Here is a 23,941-nt window from a genome sequence, read left to right as displayed (position 1 = left end):
GGGAAATTCCCCTTATACATGAGGGAACCTTGAGTTTTTCGGAATATAAGTGATAAGTCTTGTGCACTCAGAATTATTCATATTTTTTTTTTTCAATCTAAAAAGTGTACTAAGCTAGGGAAAGAGGCACAGAGGGGGAGGGTTTGGGAGGGGGATACCCCTCCCAAGCACGAGAAATTTTGCATATTTTGAATTGAAATTCAACGATCTGGTGCACACTTTGAGTGAAATATTCAAAAAATATCTTATTTGATGAAAGGTTCAAAAGGAGACCCGCTTCATGTGCATGCATACAATATACACACATTTTTTTTTTCCGCCTCCCAAATCCCCGCGGACCCCGGTCCAAATCTTAACGTTAGGGGGGGGGGGGGGGGGGGGGGGGCGACCGCCCCCATCGCCCCCCCCCCCCCCCCTGGCTACGCCAGTGGACCTGGTGGTGTTCCAGCAAATTGTCAAAATCTCGTAAATTTCGTAACTTAGTTTTAATATGCCATACCTTATTTTTAAGCCGCACTGCCTTGCAGAAAAAGTCACTTTTGTATGCACAAAATGGCCCCATTTTAAGATATAAAATTCAAAAACTCCCTACCGTGGGAGGGGGGACACCGCCCTCCCACACCCTCCCCCGCTCGGTCGCTCCGCTCCCTCGCAAAGGTAAAGGTCCAAAAATTTTGATTACGACCCCCCCCCCCCCCCCCCCCAGAAAAAATCCTGGATACACCCCTGAAGTGCACGTGTGCAGTCACAGTAACAGCGAAGCTTCGTAGCCAGTCCCTGCCGGAGCTAGGCCGTGCCTGGTCCACGGCCCGCCCGCTCTACTCCATTAGCAGATTAGATCTTGGTTCTCAGTCCAATATGAAAGGCACATAGTTTCTTACCTTTCTTCGAACGACTTGACGATAAGCCACATAATCAGAGGTAGATTATCTTTTTCGTTATAGGTCGGAAGTAGAATGGAGTATTTATCACTCTTAGATCGCGACATTTTCTTACAATTTGGAGAGAAGTATTCGTTCAGAAAAGTATGCTGCTTCGGACACGTATGAACTTTAGGTTATGTTTATGGAAAGCCTTTCGATATACATGAGTGTAAATACACGACAGGTTAATGACAAGAAAGAAACCCACAAAAAGTCAAATAAAACAATTAACTGAGAATTATTTCACCATGCCCATTAATTTTTTTTTTCGTGCTCAGAGTAAAACTTTTACTCATTAAGATTTTTTTTTTTTTCATTAAGGGGAAAAAAGTTTCAATGGCATTCCATGGATTAAACGTACTACAGTAAATGTTGTAGTATCCCTGGATCGATGGGGAATGAACAAACCTTGTCATACGCCGGCTGGCCGGCGCGGCCGCGTACTACTCCAGTACGAGTACGGCACTAGGTGACTTTGAGAGAAAGGTGTGGGTATAGAGCTCTATACAGGTAGGGCAAGTGAGACTCCTCAGCCTAAAAAACAACATCAGAGATCTGAAGATACGGACATTCACCTCCTAAATCTATATCATAAAGAAAACAGTATTAATGGCGTCAACGTTTAACTTCCGCGCTCTTCTACGGTGCTCTGCGAGATCGAGATGTGCCTTTGTTCCAAGGAAGACAACAACAGGATTCGTTGGCAACTTGGTGCTCAAGGTTTGTTTTGGTTTAACTAATACATGTGTAACATGTTAGGGCTCTATTAAGAATACCATAGAACCACTCAAGCCAGTGAGGATTTTTTAATTTGAATTGATAACCATTTTGTCATTTGGAAATTAAAAAGTAAAAAATGACAAGATCTGACATTGTGTTAAATGGGGTAAATTTTAATTACGTTAGTGAAATGTGTGCATAATCAATGATAATTATGATCAAGACAGTATCAATCTAACCTGGCGTAGACTATAGCCTAGACTCTATATCTTGTCAAATATAATGGCAATGCATTCCTACATGTTTGCACAATCTTTAAGAAAGTACCTATCTCTAGGTAAGATCAAAAATGTATTTTCTAATGCATATGAACAGAATTTTTAGTCTCATTATGATGAAGTTAACTTCCATGAAGCAAAGATTTCTATAAATAATGTTTTATATGGATAAAATGGGTTCAAGAATGTAGCCAATTGGAAGCACTGAAATGAGTCACGTGTGCGTGCATTAATTTCTTACTAACATGCACGGCCTGACGTCACAATGTTTACACTAGCAGTGCGCACTCAATCAGTTGTTACAAGTGCGTTGCGTGCTACTATACGCGCTGTCAATCCTGTAAACAACTTCTAGTTTGGGCTGCCGACCGGCCTTTCTTGTGTGCATAACATGTGTGGCGTACGTATACTCTTATACGTACAGTACTTATATGTGCGGGATTTCCGAGTGCGACGTGCGTAAATGTTTGGGACGAACATCTTCGGACATCGGCGATCGATTCTTGAGCGAGTGCTACATGTAGCTGACTGGTATTGACCCACAAAGGTACGTGAAAAATGCTGTTATTTTTCGACCCATTTTATAAAACAAATTATGCACAGGATTATTTCGTGGCGTTTCGTGCATGTTTCACAATTGTAAATACCCTCGAGTGCGCTACATCTCCACTAATGCACTCTATCCTGTGCATCATTTGTATATTAAACATTAATTGATACATTAATACATCCAGAAAATAATTGAATTTAATTGAATGTACCTTGTAAAATTTTAATTTTATATTATTGTTTTGTGTCTCTCTAGCATTCTAGCAGAGCTCTTTCAACCAGCCAGTGCCTCCATGAATACCCGTGTGAGAAGTATGAGAACTTGAAACCAGTGAAAAGTATGATGCTGCCACCGGACACCTTCAAGGGCAAGACGGTATACATGACCGGGGGTGGGACGGGGCTTGGGAAAGGGATGACCCACATGCTGTCCCGACTTGGAGCTGAAGTTGCCATTGTTAGCAGGTGATATGACATTTTTTTTTTTAAAGTTTTTGTTTAATTTTTCCTTTGTTTTTATTTTCTGTCATTTCACTATGTCTCTTTCACAGCCCTTTCATTTTGTCATTGGTATTTGTTCAGAAGATGCTCAATTTTGCTGAATTTTGAATTTGTATGAACACACTACCTAGATTATCTGAAATACACCCAACAGTAGCAGTAGCAGTACTTTGTAGTAGTTAGTACCTACGGGTTGTAGTAATAGCTATGATAATGGTGATGATACAGTAACATCTTACAATTGAGTATCTGAATATAAGAACGACCCAAGTCCATGGAAGGCTATTTTGAGTAAACTTAAAAAAACTTAATATCTTTTTTATTTGTCCAATAACATTCTATTTAACTGAATCATATATAGGCTGCTATATGAGATGAGAGAAGCGACCAGAGAGGGCGCTATAATTTGAATGTAAAAATGACCCAAGTCCTGGACTTGGGTCATTCTTACATTCATGTAAGATTTCACTCATTCATTTCTGCACTTCCGGGGGTAATTAAGATTTACCATTTATACACAAGATGAGTCCATGCATAAGCTACAATTCCCCATGTCAAACTGAATTTGGCCAAAAATTGGACTTGGGTCGTTCTTATATATATTCAGGTCTTCAATTGTACTATTGATTTGTAGACATATTGATGAAAATTATAGTGACAAAGTATCAAAGTATTGTCAATTTTCTAGTGGCTATAAAATCATTGTTTTGGATGTAGTGATGCATAAAATGATTTCTATTTCAACAAGACATGAAAACTCGTCACATTGAGGACGAGTTAGGTGATATGCTTGTGGTCATCAGATGACAGTCATCTGTGATCGACAAAGAAAAGAATGTGATATAGGCACCTTGAAGTTATATTGAGCCTGCATGTGAAACCGTTTCTGTAACCACTCGGCCACGGGTCATCCACGGAAATGGTAAGACAAAAAAAAAACAACAATGTATAGATATAACAGGGGGAAAGTGAATGCCCACTCAACCAACGTGGCCGTGTGAACATCTATTGCATTGCTAGACGGAAAAGCGGCCTTGTAACGACTGAGGTCGCTATGCCATTTCTGGCAACTTGGGAAAAATACGTCCCACAGACATAAAACCTATAATCGGCTGGTTTTCATACCTTGCCTTTAATCACAATTTTCAGTGTAATGACGTCATCAAATTACAAAACAATGACATCGTCTTGAAAGACAATTGTTCAAAGTACAACACCTCAGTCGTCATCATTACATACTATGATCGGTTTGACAAAGTCAACCTGCAAAATTTTGCTGCAGTCGAAGCAATGTGGTCTCCAACAAACAAAAAAGAGGGATATGGCGTGTGTGTGTGTCTGTGTGTGTGTATAGGTGCGTTTATATACGAACGTGATTTCTACATGGACGAATATGTAATACAAAATTGAAGAAAAAAAAGTAAAATAGCTAAGTATTTTGTTTCGTGATCTTGTGGGGTTCGAACCCGCAACCTTACGTCTCTGAGACGTCGCCTTTAGCCACTCGGCCATACGTCTCGACGAGAAAATATGGGGAACGTAAACTTATGTATGTGAAAGATACATGAGGAATCGTTTTGTCCACATTCCATTTTCATTTTCAGTTTTAAACTGCAAAATTGTCAATCTGATGAGGAGATTTCAAAGGATAAAATGCATGATTACTGCAGCTTATTGTCTCAGCTACAACATACTAAAGTTTCAGAGGAAATGAAGCAAAATCAGCTGAGATAAAGGTGCTTAAACGTTGTTAAGTCAATGCATGGTTTTAAAAAAAATCACCTCCCATAGGCATAACACGTAAACTTGTCCGATTTTGTGTCTTTACTTTTAATCACAATTTAAAGTATGATGACGTCATCAAATTTCAAAACCATGACATGGACTTGAAAGGCAAATGTTCAAAGCAAAACATATCTCAATTTGGGGTAATATTAAGCTTAAACATTAGAGATACGAGCAAATGAATGTCAGAAACAGTACCTCAAAAAAATTAATTCCACTTTTTTGATTTCAGATGATGATATGATGACGTCATGAGTTTTCCTGGCAAAATCGGTACTTGAAACGTTATTTCCAATTCATATGCTTTTGTAATATGCAATAGAAATATAGGGTCAAAGGACGATTTAAAGAGCTATGGCGAAATAAACAAAGACATGTTTTTTCACTATATTTGCAGAAAGAAGCGCGTGCGGAATTTCAACTTTGACGGCAGTGCATTCCTTTGTTATAGGTCAAAATCGATCGGAAATCAATGATTATTGTTACTCAAAGTATCAGAAATCCAAATCAGTCAAAAAAATTGCATTTTCATGTTAGTTACGCCCTCTGCGCGCGAAATTGCGCGGACGGACGCGCACGTGAGAAAATGTTTGAAATGCTTAAAATTGTCTGAAACTTCGAGATTTCCCATTGGGAAGTCGTTTTGAGCCTTTTAAAATTTTGACGCGCGCAAACGCGCGCGTAATGATGACCTGGGTAACTAGCGTTAAAATGTAAGATAGAGCGTGACCTGAACTTTATGTCCAACGAAAATGATACAGAAATGATATCTAGTTATGAAGTTATGATCGATCATGTGACAAGGTCCGAAAATCACAAAATGGCGCCTAGATGACGTCATAGATATGTTACTGTCATGAAAACCTTATTGTGGCTAGATATTGTTATGAGACATGTTGACTGAAAATGTCATGTTATTCAGTAATGTCATTGTTGAGATATTGACGACACAAAATGTGGCAGAAAGAAAGAAGAACGAGACATGAAAACTCGTCACATTGAGGACGAGTTAGGTGATACGCTTGTGGTCATCAGATGACAGTCATCTGTGATCGACAAAGAAAAGAATGTGATATAGGCACCTTGAAGTTATATTGAGCGTACATGCGAAACCGTTTCTGTAACCACTCGGCCACGGGTCATCCACGGAAATGGTAAGACAAAAAAAAAAACAATGTATAGATATAACAGGGGGAAAGTCAATGCCCACTCAACCAACGTGGCCGTGTGAACATCTATTGCATTGCTAGACGGAAAAGCGGCCTTGTAACGATTGAGGTCGCTATGCCATTTCTGGCAACTTGGGAAAAATACGTCCCGCAGACATAAAACCTATAATCGGCTGGTTTTGATACCTTGCCTTTAATCACAATTTTCAGTGTAATGACGTCATCAAATTATAAAACAATGACATCGTCTTGAAAGACAATTGTTCAAAGTACAACACCTCAGTCGTCGTCATTACATACTATGATCGGTTTGACAAAGTCAACCTGCAAAATTGTGCTGCAGTCGAAGCAATGTGGTCTCCAACACACAAAAAAGAGGGATATGGCGTGTGTGTGTGTGTGTGTGTGTGTGTGTGTATAGGTGCGTTTATATACGTACGTGATTTCTACATGGACGAATATGTAATACAAAATTGAAGAAAAAAAAGTAAAATAGCTAAGTATTTTGTTTCGTGATCTTGTGGGGTTCCAACCCGCAACCTTACGTCTCTGAGACGTCGCCTTTAGCCACTCGGCCATACGTCTCGACGAGAAAATATGGGGAACGTAAACTTATGTATGTGAAAGATACATGAGGAATCGTTTTGTCCACATTCCATTTTCATTTTCAGTTTTAAACTGCAAAATTGTCAATCTGATGAGGAGATTTCAAAGAATAAAATGCATGATTACTGCAGCTTATTGTCTCAGCTACAACATACTAAAGTTTCAGAGGAAATGAAGCAAAATCAGCTGAGATAGAGGTGCTTAAACGTTGTCAAGTCAATGCATGGTTTTAAAAAAAATCACCTCCCATAGACATAACACGTAAACTTGTCCGATTTTGTGTCTTCACTTTTATCACAATTTAAAGTATGATGACGTCATCAAACTAGAAAACATCGATATGGATTTGAAAGACAGTCGTTTAATGTATAATATATTAATCGTACGTTGTCAGTTTGCTATTGACATGACGATCAGTCACAAGAATATGAGGCAGCTATTAGTACCTGTATGAAATTATTATAGTCATGGTTATCAAATTCCCTTAAAATTTCCTTATTATTGCTTTATTTTTACACACAGTTAAGCTATCTCTTTAAACTCGTCACAGTTTAATGAGAATCATGAACATCATACATTAGTACCATATTCAGTTCCATAGCTGATCGCGTTTGCTAATTAATTAAGATTTATTGTCTAGAATGTGCCATATGACCAACCTGTATACACACGTGGACACACAAACACAATGCTAAATGTATGTATCAAACCTCTGTAACACAACTTTGAACTAACTGTAGAAAGTATCGCTGCACTTATCATACATACTTTTTATCATTATCTGAAACTCCACAAAAACCACTAATTGACAAATAATCATCAATACAGAAGACTGACTTAAAGGAACAATTCAAATACCTTTTTTTACAATGTATAGCTTCTTACATGTATAAAATCAGCACAAAGTAACCACGACTACATTGTGTTACTGAATTGATATGAACAAATTTCATTTTGTTACAATATACCATGATCAGCTTGAAAAGCCCAGCCTGCAATATTTTGCAGCAGTCGAAGCAATGCAGTCTCCAACGATAAACAAAGGGATACTGTGTGAGTGTGTGCGTATAGGTGTGTTTACATGCGAACGTGACTTCTACATGGACGAAGGTGTAGTACTCCAATGAAGAAAAAAAGTAAAAAAAAAATTATTATTTTCTTTCGTGCTCTTGTGAGGTTCGAACCCGTACGTGTGCAACCTCACGATTCTGTGACGACACCTCTAACCACTCGGCCATATGTCTCGACGAGAAAATTAGAGGAACGTAAACTTATGTACGTGAAAGATGAATCAGGAATCGTTTCGTCCGCATTCCATTCTCATTTTCAGTTTTAAATTGCAAAATTGTCAACCTGATGAGGAGATTTCAAAGAATAAAATGCATGATTACTGCAGCTTATTGTCACAGCTACAACATACTTAATTTTCAGAGGAAATGAAGCAAAATCATCTGAGATAAAGGTGCTTAAACGTTGTCAAGTCAATGTATGGTTTTTAAAAAAATCACCTCCCATAGACATAACACGTAAACTTGTCCGATTTTGCGTCTTTACCTTTAATCACAATTTAAAGTATGATGACGTCATCAAATTTCAAAACCATGACATGGACTTGAAAGGCAAATGTTCAAAGTAAAACATATCTGAATTTGGGGTGATATTAAGCTTAAACAATAGAGATACGAGTAAATGAATGTCAGAAAGAGTACCTCAAAAAAATTAATTCCACTTTTTTGATTTCAGATGATGATATGATGACGTCATGAGTTTTCCTGGCAATATTGGTACTTGAAACGTTATTTCCAATTCATATGCTTTTGTAATATGCAATAGAAATATAGGGTCAATGGACGATTTAAAGAGCTATGGCGACATAAACAAAAACATGTTTTTTCACTATATTTGCAGAAAGACGCGCGCGCGGAATTTCAACTTTGACGCCAGTGCATTCCTTTGTTATAGGTCAAAATCGATCGGAAATCAATGGATATTGTTACTCAAAGTATCAGAAATCCAAATCAGTCAAAAAAATTGCATTTTCATGTTGGTTACGCCCTCTGCGCGCGAAATTGCGCGGACGGACGCGCACGCGAGAAAATGTTTGAAACGCTTAGAATTGTCTGAAACTTCGAGATTTCCCATTGGGAAGTCGTTTTGAGCCTTTTAAAATTTTGACGCGCGCAAACGCGCGCGTAATGATGACCTTGGTAACTAGCGTTAAAACGTAAGATAGAGCCTGACCTGAACTTTATGTCCACCGAAAATGATACAGAAATGATATCTAGTTATGAAGTTATGATCGATCATGTGACAAGGTCCGAAAATCACAAAATGGCGCCTAGATGACGTCATAGATATGTTACTGTCATGAAAACCTTATTGTGGCTAGATATTGTTATGAGACATGTTGACTGAAAATGTTATGTTATTCCGTAATGTCATTGTTGAGATATTGACGACACAAAATGTGGCAGAAAGAAAGAAGAATAAAAAAAAAGAGAAATTTTGACAATCACAATAGGTGATACGCTGATAGCGTATCACCTAATAAAAAAAAAGAGAAATTTTGACAATCACAATAGGTGATACGCTGATAGCGTATCACCTAACAAGATTGGTACATCACCTTCTATCTTTCACTGCTGACTGATTTGTGGAGCACAGGTCAGAGGATGTCTTGAAGAAGACTGCTGAAGAGATCAGTGGCGAGACAGGCAACCCTGTGCATGCTATCCCGGCCAACGTCAAGGACCCAGATGCTGTCAAGGCCTCAGTGGACAAGTTTGTCGAGCTTTGCGGGACGCTCCCCGACGTAGTCGTGAACAACGCAGCCGCCAACTTTGTCGCGCCCGCCGAGCGACTCTCACCGAATGCGTGGAAAACCATCACGGATGTGGTGCTCAACGGAACGGCGTATGTGACAATAGAAATTGGGAAAAGGTTGATCAAAGAAAACAAAGGTAAATTATTACTGGTCACAAGTGCTTTTATTTCTCCAGCATACCAGTCATTCTTTTTAAAGTGCTCTTTTTTAAAGGGGAACTTTAGACACAAAGGAGAGTTAGCTGAGTACATTATTTTCTTTTGTACCAAGCTGGTGTAATAGACCCATTTAGTAGGGGAGTGCCAGCTTTCATTAATTGTTCAAAGACACTGTGAGTTGTCACCATAATCATATGAAAAGTTGGTTTTGGTAGCAAGAACAATGTACCGTACCAGAAGTGATTGTTTATGTATGATGATTGAGATGAATGTTGCCATGTACATGCAAAATAGCAATGAGTCATACAAGCTGTGCAGTTTCTCCATCTGTACATAAAATCTTGTGGTTATGAAACAAGAAGAGCCTAGGTGTTTTCTCTGCTGGTTGCCCACAGAAAGTTGGATATATTCAGGGGTTGAGTGGTCTCAGAGGACATTAATGTTTTGGTGTCAACAGCCATGCCCACAAGAAAATTAGATTAATCAATTTGATTAGAAATTATTTCATACGTATGTCTGAATTAAAAGCAGCGTCACATGGAATGCATCCCCCCCCCCCCCGAAAAAAACAACAATAACAACACAACAACAACAACTAATGATTGTGTCTCCTGTTTTGTAGGGGCAAATTTCTTAACCATCAGCACCACATATGCCAAGTTGGGCTCGCCATTCGTCCTGCCAAGTGCCACCGCCAAGAGTGCAATAGAAATGATGACAAGGTATGCAAAGTCAATTGTGTGATATATATGTGAAAGGAAAATTTACTGCACACTTGATATGTTGTTCTTTCCACTTACAGTATTATTAATGTACCCATGAATAGCAATTCATAGGGGACTCTTGAAAAATATGAATTTTTGGCATCTCTGTAACTATACTTCAATGAGACCCTTTCAGATTGTGTAAACACATTTTCACGTTCAAGTCAACAACACGACTTGTGTACGGCTGTACACGTAAGTGTTGATTCCTGTGCATTTTAACAGTGTTATATTGTGAAGAGAGCCAAAGTTTATACTATTACTGACAAGAAGTGTAGTAGTGGTTGATGATTTTTTTTACATTTGGCATTGATGGGAGTATCAACTGCCAATTCCATTTTTGGAAAAGAAAAACAAAACAAAACAAAGAATGTTGAAAAGGGTTATTTCAATACAAGTGTATTGACGATTTTCACAATCTACTAGCTATATATAGGGCATGATGTAAGTGATGATAAAGATGAAGATCTCCAGAAATTTAAGCATCACTGAAATTTCATTGTGTTGAACCAGATTACAGTAAGCCCTTTATGTGCCTACATATTGTAGGCACTTGGCTTGATTTGTCAAGCTTTTTCATCAGCATTCAAAAATACATCCAAGTCTGAACTAGTTGCAAAGTCAGCAAGCCCACTCAGGTGTTTGTGTTAAAAAAGAAAGAAAGAAAGAAAGAAAAAGGCTCAAAATGAAAACTGTATGTTTCTGCACTGTGTTACAGAATGGTAGAAATAAGGTGGTAGTGAAAGTGATTATACTCGGGTGCAGCAATGTGCCTTGCTCCAACAGCAAGGTCACGGTGACACAATAGGGGTCGGGGAATTAGGTAATCTCTTTTCATTGGTAGTTAGTTTCCAGACATTTGTGGCAGTCAGTAGAGACAGCATTCCAGCATGTGTGCCAATTGGTAAACAAGGCACAGTAATGCTTAATGGTTTTTAAATTTTAAGAATTTCATTTTTACAATTTACATCAAACTTTCACTGATACATGTATTTTCTACTGATATTGCTGCTTTCTCTTAATCCTCATTTATATTTGGGCTTTGGTTTACTTCATTTGAGCTTATTTTGCTGTAATACCAACTCACAGATGAAATTTTCCTCATAGGCAACTAGCTCTGTACCTATAAACCACATCCATTCATTTATTTATTCTATCATGGTCATCAAATGCATCTCCTTCCAATCTTACCTTCCCCTCAGGTGTCTTGCAGTGGAGTGGGGACGGTATGGATTACGATTCAATGCAATCGCTCCTGGCGGCATCTACACAAAGGTATGTTTGGAAGGACTGAGTGTGGGTTTGAAAGGTCATGTTTTGTCATATTCTTGTATGTCTGTGGGCTATGAATCCAATTTATGTGGCCTTTTTGTTTGCAGCGATCATAACTAAGCAGCAGACAAGCATAAGTTACTCACAAGGTTTTAGTCATTAAAAGTGATAATTTTGAGATGATGTGGCATTCTTAACTATAGGGATGCACATGTAGTGCAGTATGCTGGAAGAGGTGTGTATTTTTCTCTGTAAGTGTAATGGTGATTGTAAGATTCGTGGTCATGGTGTTTTGCTGCTGTAATACAGGTAGCTCTTGAATGTGTGTGTGATGTAGAGTAGCTTTAGTCAGATGTTGTTTTGGGATAAAGAAAAAACTGTTTGTCACTGGAAAGACAAGTTGGAATGCACAAATGAATGTGTTACTAGTGTATGGTCACTCCAAAAGTAGTTTTATACATGGAACCAGTATATAGCCATTATATTCACTTCATCCATAGCTTTGGCATGACTTGTCTGAATGTCGCACAGATTTCATTGGAATCAATACAGTTAGGGTGTTACAATTCGTGAACTTCAAATTTCTGAATTATGGACTTCATCAAAGGACTTGAGGGATAATGACATATTCCTTGTGACACAAAAATGTGAAATTCACAAATTAAATGACAGATATGTCGGTCTATCATGACAGCATTCACTTTCACCCCTTTTTTTGTTCAATAAATGGAGTGGACTAGATCCAAAACTGAGACTGCAGTCTGGAACATTTTCATGATTGTTGATCAGCCGCTCAAATAGCTGAGATTAAATTCTGTGAAAAGACTAATACTAAGGGTCCATGGGGAGAGTCATGCTCTCATGTTTTGACTTTGTGGAGGTGTCGTGGCCAAGTGGATAAGAGCACACGTTTCTGAATCACATCAGCGTGGTTTGGGTTTGTGGGTTTGAGCCCCACAAAGCCCGACATGTTTGCCCTTCAGCAAGGCACTTTATCCACATTGCTGCTCTCCACCCAGGAGTAAAATGGGTCCTCGGTAGGATGAGAATGTCTATGTTGGTTGATCAGCATCTGTACACCTGTAAAATGGCGACTGGCTGGAATGCTCCCCAAGGAATGGAGATTGAACACTGTCAGTGCTGGTAGGAAATAATGTATCCAGATACCAGGGTAATAATAGTAAACAAGTAATCAACGTTGGTGCAGGTGATGGGACAAACTATCACTTCCGAGGCGATCTGGATGTAGCTATCTGTCCAAAGCGCAGCTGAGGAAAGATAGTGTACACAGATCGCTGAGTTAGTGATAGTTTGTCTCATTGCCTGAAACTAAAAGTTGATTAGCTCTATAGCGGCTACTGAAAAATTCCCCAGAGAGAAAAGCCGCGTTAAAGAACCTGTGTATAGCCACCACCTGTCTAACGCGGCCAGCAGCCACAAATTTTGTGTCCCGTGGAAGATTTTAACCAGTCTATAGCGGCCATAGACCAGATAGATGTTTTTCTGCTTAGAAGCCGTACCGTTCATTCATGGGCAACGTTCAGTGATTGCCACTGCTGCATTCACCACTCATTCAGTCATAATAATGTCCCAATTCTTCATGACTATTCACATGCTATACTGTGCAACAATTTATATAAACACCAGCATTGTTGTTCAATGCAGGAATCACACGTGTGCAAACATACTTACAGAAGTATATAACATGTATGCAATGCACACAAAGTTGGATAACCTGTCTATAAGTGACCACCTGTCTATAACGGCCACTTTTTTTTTTTCCCTTGGGTGTCCGCTATAGACAGGATTGACTGTATAAACATAGAATGTAACAAACTTTTCTTCTCAAGTGATGTGATGGGCAAAACTACGCTTTATCATTTGATCAGCTCTTGACCAATCCTATAGCAAGATTCTTAGTATGTGGAATATAATTTGTACTTTGAGCACTCCTACATAGTAGATTTGGCACAATATTAAGCAAATAATCAACGTTGGTGAAGATGATGGGACAAACTGTCACTTCCAAGGCGATCTGGATGTAGCTATCTTTCCGAAGCGCAGCTGTGGAAAGATAGCGTACACATTAAGATCGCCGAGGAAGTGATAGTTTGTCTCATTGCCTGAAACTAAAAGTTGATTATTTGCTTTATATTCCACATTTAGGGTCATATTCCAATTTTATTCCACATCTGAAACCATTTTAGCTGTCTTAGGATATCCTCAGAGCTTAGGCTACGTAGTTTACTTTAGACATATGCGCTCAGATGACAAAACAGCAAATTTACTCCGCGGCCCGCGCGGGGCACCGAAATAAAAGTGCGTCGTACTGTGGTCTATCACTTGATCCAGGTCAAATGATAGACTGCAGTGCAACGCACTTTTATTTCGCGCGTAGGCCTACTCAAAATTGTAAGTTATATCAGGCGTTACGACTGTGTGGACTAAGAGATCAGCGAAACAAAATGACTCTCATCATAGAGTGGAACGAACTTTTCTTCTCTGGTGATGTGATGGGCAAAACTATGCTTTATCACATGATCAGCTCTTGACCAATCCTGTAGCAAGATATTTAGTATGTGAAATATAAAAATTATTATTATTATTATATTATTTTTAGCGTTATTATTGTAGTTGTTGTTGTCATTTTCATTGATTGAGTTGAGGATGAAATGAATAATTGCCATGGCTGCTGCCAGTTTGTGAAAATAACCAGTCGCTGATGAATGTTTGTCTGTTTGTGGTCCCTGCAGGGTGCTTTCGAACGGCTAGACCCCACAGGGGAGTTTTCAAAGAACCTGCTGGACAGCACACCCACCGGCCGCTTTGGTGAGATGGAAGAGCTGGCCAATCTGGCCGCGTACCTTGTCAGTGACTACGGCAGCTGGTTCAACGGCGAGATCATGCACTTTGACGGGGGACAGGTGCTCCAGGCATCCGGCATGTTCAGTGGTTACCTCCAGGTACGTGTGCCCCCCCACCCCGAGCCATCAGTGGTACTGGCGCGATCGCGACAAAATTTGGCAAATTATCAGTTTCTAATTTTAGTCAATTGAATATGAAAATTAGGCCAAGTATATTATTTTAGCCTGTTAAACACTAATTTTAGAGTCTATGGGGGGGGGGGGGGGGGTAGTATATCTGTTTAAATATATTCATCAAGTGTACATCATAAAAACCTCCAAAAATCATTTATGTTCTTATGTATTTTATTGTTTTCATGAAAGCTCTTATAGGAGATAAAATTCCCTTTTAAAGTATCATCATTGTGTAAAATATCCCCATTTGGAGTGAAAAGACCTGTAAGCACCAGGTCATGGAGGGAATGTTTGATCAGCTGTCATGTGAAGATTTATAAATGTGAGGATGATGGTCCTATGATATCATCTCTCATCTGCTGCCTGTTGGCATGGAAATGATCAAAGCCTCTTATCCATACTTGCAGATGGAAAAAAAAAACCAACAAAATAACAAAAACCAAAGCCAGCTTTAGTGCTTCAAAATAGTTCTAAAATGTGACTTAGGGGATAGAAACAACCACTGTAAAAATGTTAATCAGTATAATCACTGTGAAGTGTTGTTAGATATGCACAGTGTAAACAATAGTATCGTTTAAATAATTTCTATTATAAACCATATCAGTCAGACCGCAGCACCCGATTATTCGCTCGTATTTATTCAACTCGTATGCAAGCCCGCTCAAGGCTTGCATACGTAATGAGCTGCATAAGGGGATTTTGTCCTTGGGCTTTCGGCAACAAAAATGCACCTTATATTTACAAATTTAGTATCAAATTCAAGGAAAATATGTAAGCTTTCGTCACATGTTACTCAAATTATTGTAAATGAAAAATATTATAGCGTATTTTGAACTTGAAAAATGATGAAAAAAGTAATTCATGTAGTACATGTTCAAGACGTCAAAAGAGTACCAAATTCACCTTGTGTCTCAATGAAAATGCATTATTTTGTAGTCCATCTCTTAATCTTTGTATAAATCATCTATGTAAATATCTTGACAATTTATTGCTTAATCTGGTCAGGAACCAGTAAAATATACATCGATGTCAGTGCTGGTCAGCTTGAAACCGTGCAATTTCAAGAGTAAGCTCTCTCATTGGACAGCGCTTGCATTCAACTCTTGCATTACGTCATTACGCTACTACGGTTTCATGCCACATGCGTGCATAGCGCAGGCTTGCATACAGGCACGCATGTAGTTCAAGCCAAGTTCAAGCACTGAATGAAAGCACTGTCCAATGAGAGAGCTCTTTCGCGCCACTGTACACTTTGTGTGGAGCATACTTCCGGCTTAGGAGTGAATTTTACAGACATTTCAAAACGGAAAAACTAGTATAAATCATGCTTGCGTCTCCTTGACTCAAATATATGATGAGCATCTAAGTTTCCTCTCTACGAAAAAGCCAAAATCAGAAACAATAGTTTATTAATCCGGTCAGGAACCAAAAACGAACTTTAGACGACAAAATCTTTCATGAAAAGGAGGTAGAATTTACACAAATTCAACTGATTATATCGTCATGATAAGAACCGATATCATACGCAAATTTGGTATCAAAATAAAGATCAAAGTCTGGAAAACAATTTACCGTGACTTATAGCCATGATGAATGTTTGTACAAGTCGCTACACTGTGAAAACCATAGCCCTGTCAAACTCTCGCAAAATCTCACACGTACGAGACACCTTTCAAGCGCAAAGATCGTCAACGAGAGTGCTGAATAAATCTTGCCGGATCGGCTCATTAGCATACGTGCTGCGTTCTGACTGATATATACATTTATGCAACGGCGTAGCCAGGATTTCATCTTAGGGGGGGCGGTTAGTCTGCGAGGGAGCGAAGCGACCGAGCCCGAGCGAGCGGAGCGAGCGAGGGGAGGAGGGTGTGGGAGGGGGGTGTCCCCCCTCCCACGGTAAGAACTTTTTGCATTTGGATGTTGTAAATGGTGCAATTTGATGCATGTTTTTGCGCGTTTTATCGACGTGAAAGAAGTCCCACTTGTTTATGGTAGCAGTTTATTTTGATGTAGATTATCATTGAACAATTTGCCTATAAAATGATATAATTTAGATACACTTCTTGTATTAATTCTTTTCACTGAATATCATGAACGCGACTGAACCCGGGCGAGCGGAGCGAGCGAGGGGGTAGGGGAGGGTGTGGGAGGGGGGTATCCCCCCTCCCACAGTAAGAACTTTTTGCATTTTGATGTTGCAAATGGTGCAATTTGATGCATGTTTTTGCGCTTTTTATCGACGTGAAACAGTCCCACTTGTTTAAGGTAGCAGTATATTTTAGTGTAGATTATTATTGAATAATTTGCCTATATAAAATGATATAATTTAGATGCACTTCTTGTATTAATTCTTTTCACTGAATATCATGAACGCGACTGAACCCGAGCGAGCATAGCGAGCGAGGGGGAGGGGAAGGTGTGGGAGGGGGGTATCCCCCCTCCCACGGTAAGAACTATTTGCATTTTGATGTTGCAAATGGTGCAATTTGATGCATGTTTTTGCGCGTTTTATCGACGTGAAACAGTCCCATTTGTTTAAGGTAGCAGTATATTTTAGTGTAGATTATTATTGACCAATTTGCCTATAAAATGGTATAATTCAAATACACTTCTTGTATTAATTCTGTTCACTGAATATCATGAACGCGACTGAACCCGAGCGAGCGGAGCGAGCGAGGGGGGAGGGGAGGGTGTGGGAGGGGGTGTCCCCCCTCCCACGGTAAGAACTTTTTGCATTTTGATTTTGCAAATGGTGCAATTTGAAGCATGTTTTGCGCGTTTTATTGATGTGAAACAGTCCCACTTGTTGAAGGTTGCAGTATATTTTAGTGTAGATTATTATTGAACGATTTGCCTATAAAATGGTATAATTGAGATACACTTCTTGTATTAATTCTTTTCTCTGAATATCATGAACGCGACTTATCCCGAGCGAGTGGAGCGAACGAGGGGGTAGGGGAGGGTGTGGGAGGGGGAGGGTCCCCCTCCCACGGTAAGAACTTTTTGCATTTTGATGTTGCAAATGGTGCAATTTGATGCATGTTTTTGCGTGTTTTAACGAGTTGAAACAGTCCCACTTGTTTAATAAGGTTGCAGTATATTTTAGTGTAGATTATTATTGAACAATTTGCCTATAAAATGGTATAATTTAAATACACTAGTCTTCTTGTATTAATTCTTACACTGAATATCATGAACGCTGTCTGTTCAGCAATCAAACAGAAAAAGCATGCACACGAGGGTGTAGATAGGGGCATATCCCCTCCCACACGAAGGTGATTTTGTGTTTTCAGACCTGAAATTCAGCGATCTGGTGCAAATTTTTGGTGCAATACTTTTTCATCAAAGTGTTAAAATCACGGAATTTAACTCTTATTCCGAATGTGCACCATCTGTGCGTATGTATAAAGTCTAGTGAGGTAGAGCTTAGGGGAAGGGGGATTCCCCCTCCCGCTCGCGGAGCTTTTGCGTTTTTAGAATTGAAATAAAGCGATCTGGGTATAGCCACAGTCTACTTCTTTGCATGGCGGGGGGGGGGGGGGGGGGGGGCGAGCAGGGAGAAGGCATGGGCGAGTATTATCTCCACCCTTCCCTTCCGATGGAGCTTTTATCTTTTTAAGGTTGAAATTGAGATATCTCGCAAACGCATATTTGATGGAAGCAACATTTGGGAAATCACACACACACACACACACACACACACACACACACACACACACAAACTGATGGGGGGTGGGCTGAGGGAGGAAAGGGTCGATTAAAAGGGGAAATTCCCCTTATACATGAGGGAACCTTCAGTTTTCGGAATATAAGTCTTCTGCACCCAGAATTATTCAGAATTTTTTTGTAAATCTAAAAAGTGTACTTAGCTAGGGAAAGAGGCACAGAGGGGGGAGGGTTTGGGAGGGGGATACCCCCTCCCAAGCACGAGAGATTTTGCATATTTTGAATTGAAATTCAACGATCTGGTGCACACTTTGAGTGAAATATTCAAAAAAAAAAATCTTATTTGATGAAAGGTTGCAAAGGAGACCCGCTTCATGTGCGTGGATACAGTATACACGCATTTTTTTTTCCGCCTCCCAAATCCCCGGTCCAAATCTTAGGGGGGGCGACCGCCCCCATCGCCCCCCCCCTGGCTACGCCAGTGCATTTATGGTTTAATGAGAAAGTTAATGATATCTCCTTTTATTTGTGTCTGTATTTCAAAAGTTGTATATGTTACTTGTATGATGTTTTGTGATACAATCGAATTATACATATGGATGAAATTTGATAACTCGAATACTTTTTTATCACTGCTTTCAAAGGTAAACAGCTTAAGTACTGCAAAAATAAATTTAAAAAGAAATTATCATTTATGCTAATTTATTCTAATTTATGCATAATGATGCATGAAATCAGACAATTTGGTATAAATCAGTAAATAAAGCTCAAAATGGGCCCATATTTTGTTTGTAGTGTCCTGAGCAAATATAAGAGAAAAAAATTGTGCCATCAGAAAAAAATTTCTTAAGAATTTCATTGTTTTTTGAATTTTTAATGTATTTCTTTGTTATTTTGACTTTATGTATTTCATTGTTTTTTCAACGAAACTTGTCCGCGACATTGTTCCGAACAAGAAAATATGTTATCATTTGATTTTAATCAATAAAACCCCAAAATAATCATGCTTTTATGACATTTGCCTGTAAGCACAGTTTGCATTGAAATTGTACATGAATTCACATTTTTGAGCAATTTTTGGTCTGACATGCATGTACATATTTATGCACAACTGCTCAACCGTGCGCCCGGGCATCACAAATTTGGTGTCAAACGATGCGGGAGACTCGAAAGAAAAAAGTCATGAAACGTCGCGGCGATGGCTTTTCTCGTTAGCTATACATCGCGCGGAACGTGGGGGGGGGGGGCCTCGGAGGCCCCCCCGGCCTAGTTAGGGTTAAGATAAGTCTCTCATTTCTTTTGATGACGATTTGGAAAATCAATCCTCAGATAGACTACTAAAGGTATTGGTCTTTTCTCAGGCAAAAAAAAAAAAGACAAAGCATTACTGAAGTAATTTGAAACATCAATTTGATTGTCTCCTGGTACATTTCATTTGTGCAAATTTGTATTCTTATTTTATGTGAAATTGATTTGTTATCAGTGATTATAAATGTACTTTTAATTTCATTCTCTCTCCGTGTGTCTAGCTGAGCAAAGAGCACTGGGACTTGGCTGAATCTCTCATCAGGAAGACCAAAGGATCGTAGAATGGTGAAGTCACATGGCTGTCACATGACTGTCACATGACTGTCACATGACTGCTTACATCCTCTGATGTCATGGAGACTGCACGTGGAGCAAGTCTTGTTTTCCTCCTTTCCTGTCATGACTGAAAGGACAGCAGTGGAGAATGATGTGGAGAGGAAATGAAGGACAGTGATGAAATATGGTTTATTTAATTTGCTTTGGTCTGGTCACTTTCAAGAGCCCCAGTGACAAAGATGTAGTATTTCTTGGTTGATCAGTACCTCGTTGTATAAAGAGATACAATCAAACATAAGTCAGAAAATGAAGCTCAGGTAAGGGTCTCAACCAATCAGAATTAAGTGTTCAGAGACTTTTAAAGTTGATTCTCTGACTTACGTTGGATTTCAGATTTTTATGCAACAGGGCCCAGATTGCTCTATCTGTATTTTCGTTGTGTACGCCCACATTCCATCTGTTACTGATCACTTTTTGAGCTTCTCTCTCTGCCCTTGAACAGTGTTAATCAAATCTGATACGGTTGTCATGATTGACATGCCAAGCAGTCTGGTACTAGTGTGTTCAATGTAGACTGCAGTTTCTTTGCACAAATCTTGGCTTCTCGCAAAATTCACAAAAAAATTTCATACACAAAATTTCTGGGTTATTTTTTTATTCAGTACATCTTGCAATAGGGCAGTGTGGTGATCACTAATAATGGATAAACTTGCTGAAGTTGATGGTGTCAGAGATGCAGAAGAGGAAAAGATTGCTCTTATTTTGTCAATTAGAGATCATCCCTGCTGAGGCAAACATTGCTTATGATTTTTTTTTCTTGATTATGGAGACTAGGGGCAGTGACAGTACATCTTGAAAAGTATCAATACGTCTGTCGAAAGTGCATGTGATATGCTGTGACGTAGACTCAAGTTTCAAGCCAAAGTGACCTTTCCTATGGAGTTCATATTTTTATCAGTGATCGTAAGAAAAAATTTTGTCTTGTTGACATGCAGATCATTTTTAGTCAGAAGTGTGCGTGTTAAGCCAGTGGTGAATGCGTTAAGTACAGTTTAAGCCATTTGATTGATGAGTTTTGTTGTTTTGCTCTGTTCTATTCTGTTTATTTGTCTTTCACTTTACAAATTGCTTTCCTTTTCCCTGCCCTCTGGCCGATCTCTGTATGTTTGCTGAGAAATAGTATTCTCAATATTGTATTCATTTAGACCCTTCCAAGTAATTGTTACACAAACATCGTTAGAAATGGAAAAGGCAAGCATTGCTCTCTGGGATTTGAGTTTTAATTTTTAAACTTGGTATTTGCCATATGAGGAGAAAGGAAGTGTTTTTCTGTCTGACAAGGAGAAAACAGGCAACTACTGTTATAACAAAGTCCATGGAACTGGCAGTTTTCTTTCTTTGTATTAAAATTTTGTTATGGACGAATAAATAATGTACAATATCTAGATGATTACTTCATTCTAATGAAATTTTGTAATAACTGTGTTCGTTATAACAGGAGTGTAATGTTATATTATTTGTAGTCAACGAAGAAAAAATCCATGAAGAGCGTCATATTTGCTTAAAAAACTGGGGGGTTTTTTCAGCCATTTGTATATTTGCTCTATTTTCCTGACAAGTAATCCGGTAGTTGTTGTTGTTTTTTCTTTCAAAAATCTCTCTTAACTGTTTGCTTTTTGACGATAAAGTGCCAGCTGAAGCATATTATTTCGATTTGATCAGTATCACAGATTTCTGTTAAATTTTATTTTTTCACTGAACAAGAACTTCAGGGACATGGCAGTGGAATGCTGTAGACAGCATGTACGTCACATGATGCATTGTGTTAAGCAATGATGTTTAAGTAAATTTTTCAGCTCAGCGGATATGCAAGATTTCTATCTTATCTTTATTCATGAATTAAAAGAAATTCTAATTGCCCAAGGAAAATGTTTTACTCAAGGCTTTCATTGCAACATTTCCATACATGATCCAATTTGAAATTTATTCTTTCACTACACTTGCACTTTTATTCTTAAACCTTGAACCTATAAATTGTTAGTCATTAGGTACAGTACTCCTATAAAACTTTTTTGATGCAGTACATATTTTTGTTTCAGTGCAATTCAAACGCAGAAAGAGTTTTGTGTATGAGGAATGGTGTTTGTGTACGTGTTTGATGGACACGGGCGTGAATGTATATATATATATATATATATATATATATATATATATACAATGAGTATATATATATATACATGTATATATATATATATATATACATGTATATATATATACATGTATATATATATATATTTTTAAATATGTATATATATATATATATTGATGTAAGGGAAAAGTAGAGAGCAACGTCCGCCTCAAATTTGATTTCTTACACACACACGTGCACCTCACACATTTTTTTTCAATAATCTTTATTTATTAACATTCAAATCAATGCAAATATTATCAGCTGATGTCGCTGTACAAAAAAAAAAAAAAATCACACCTTTTTTTAATGCAAATAATAACATTGTTGTACACAGGAGGTACTACCTTTTATGCTCAAATAATGCTTAGAAATTGAAATTAAACTTAATATTTCAACACCTGGCGTTCCAATCATCAAAAAATGATCATTGCAAAAGAGAGAGAGAAAGAAAAAACCCCACAAACACATTTGTACAGCGAAACAGAATGTCATCTGATCATCAAAATAGAATGTCTTAATAGTATCTTGTAAATTGCCCAAAGAAATCCACTTTCCCTGCAGCTCTCTGCAGCTGCTCCTCCCGACTCCGTAATCTATTGGGTGTTTTTCCTAGTCGCCATGCATGATCCCCTCTCTTCCCCTCCCCTGCACCTGTCGACCCCACCTCGCTTTCTATACACAAACATCCGATAGACACACACACACACACTACACGCGGAAAGAAAAGAAACGCACACACACGCATAATACACACACACACTGCACAACCAGCACCCATGCAAACACACCTACTCATCCGATCATGCAAATTCATAAATCAAATCACATACATGTTTTGGACTTAAAGGCTTACGTTATGTATGACATACGTTTTCTGCAAATAAAAATCGTAGCGTTTTCACATCAGCCCGATAAAAATCCAACCTCGAGATATTTTCCTATTTCCCAAGTCAGTAAATGGCGCGCTATTTCGAAACATCGGGCTGATGTGAAAACGCCTATTGTGTTACATGTTAGTCAACTGGTTTACTAGCTCAAATCTATATGCACATCTTATATGATACAGATGAGATTTATGATAAAATATCAATTGGCAACCACGGATATCTTGCCCGAGGATTGCCGACGATTAGGCAACAACGAATGCTTACAATATGGATTCACAACATGAAAATGAGTCAAATATGAACTACAGGTGAATGGAATAATTATTTTGTTAGCTATACATCCGAAGAAAAAATAACAAATTTCAATATATTGGTAAACCGGCATGTATATTGCATGCGTGTATGCATAAAACATCAGTCCAACTATTGTAGAAGGCTACAGAATAAAGATGATAACATCTACTCTTTTATACACTTTATAATAGATGACAAGAGTGGATTTAAACTCTGTAAAAAGCAGCATAAAGATAAACAGCGTTGTGTAGTAACATTTGGTTTGCAACTGATTGACAAATTGCCCTACATCGACGTAAATAAGCACTGAATTGTTTTAGTAGTAGCCATGATAAAAAAAAATGATGGGCTTACCTACTCGAGCAGGAGTCGAACCTACGATCTCCTAATCTCGGGACAGGCGTCATCTCCACTAGACCACAGAGCTTCCCCCCGACAGCAAGTGTTGGTTCTAAATCCTTATAGCATGCAGCGGGTACTGCGTATTTTTTTTTTATTCGAATTCATGGATTTGAATAACATTTGGTTGTTCCCTGTTATGTTTGAAAGCTATGACATTTAAAAAGGGAGACCATCCTCGTAGAACACTCGTAGACTATGAGAATAATATGGATTGACAATTCCCTTAAATTTGATATCATGCCAATGTATCCAAACAAGTGACATTTTCAGAGTGGTTATTCGCATGCTCTTTTCTCCTGTTGTACTCCTTTTTCATTTGACGTCCAGCAA

The 23,941-nt window shown here is 38.6% G+C and overlaps 1 protein-coding gene across 1 annotated transcript; it reads left to right on the top strand.

The window, feature by feature from the left end:
- The first annotated feature begins 1,516 nt into the window (after positions 1–1,516).
- On the top strand, positions 1,517–19,885 carry LOC139736659 (2,4-dienoyl-CoA reductase [(3E)-enoyl-CoA-producing], mitochondrial-like). Its single transcript, XM_071647411.1, has 7 exons — positions 1,517–1,643; positions 2,727–2,935; positions 9,196–9,491; positions 10,136–10,235; positions 11,480–11,552; positions 14,303–14,512; positions 19,783–19,885. The coding sequence occupies exons 1-7, from the start codon at positions 1,533–1,535 to the stop codon at positions 19,840–19,842; spliced, it is 1,059 nt and encodes a 352-aa protein (XP_071503512.1). The 5' UTR covers positions 1,517–1,532; the 3' UTR covers positions 19,843–19,885.
- The last annotated feature ends 4,056 nt before the right edge of the window (positions 19,886–23,941 follow it).

Source organism: Diadema antillarum, unplaced genomic scaffold, assembly GCF_040938485.1.
Source record: "Diadema antillarum isolate AM-2024a unplaced genomic scaffold, OU_Dant_1.0 scf00000028, whole genome shotgun sequence".
In the NCBI taxonomy this organism is placed as follows: Eukaryota; Metazoa; Echinodermata; class Echinoidea; order Diadematoida; family Diadematidae; genus Diadema; species Diadema antillarum.
Note: the sequence above shows the minus strand (reverse complement) of the source record. Positions and strands in the feature narration are given on the sequence as shown.

Excerpts from the sequence above, each read along its gene's own strand:
- LOC139736659 (XM_071647411.1), top strand. The coding sequence starts at position 1,533 with ATGGCGTCAACGTTTAACTTCCGCGCTCTTCTACGGTGCTCTGCGAGA. Across the intron at positions 9,492-10,135 it reads GTTGATCAAAGAAAACAAAG|GGGCAAATTTCTTAACCATC; the intron begins GTAAATTATTAC and ends CCTGTTTTGTAG. Across the intron at positions 10,236-11,479 it reads GCAATAGAAATGATGACAAG|GTGTCTTGCAGTGGAGTGGG; the intron begins GTATGCAAAGTC and ends CCTTCCCCTCAG.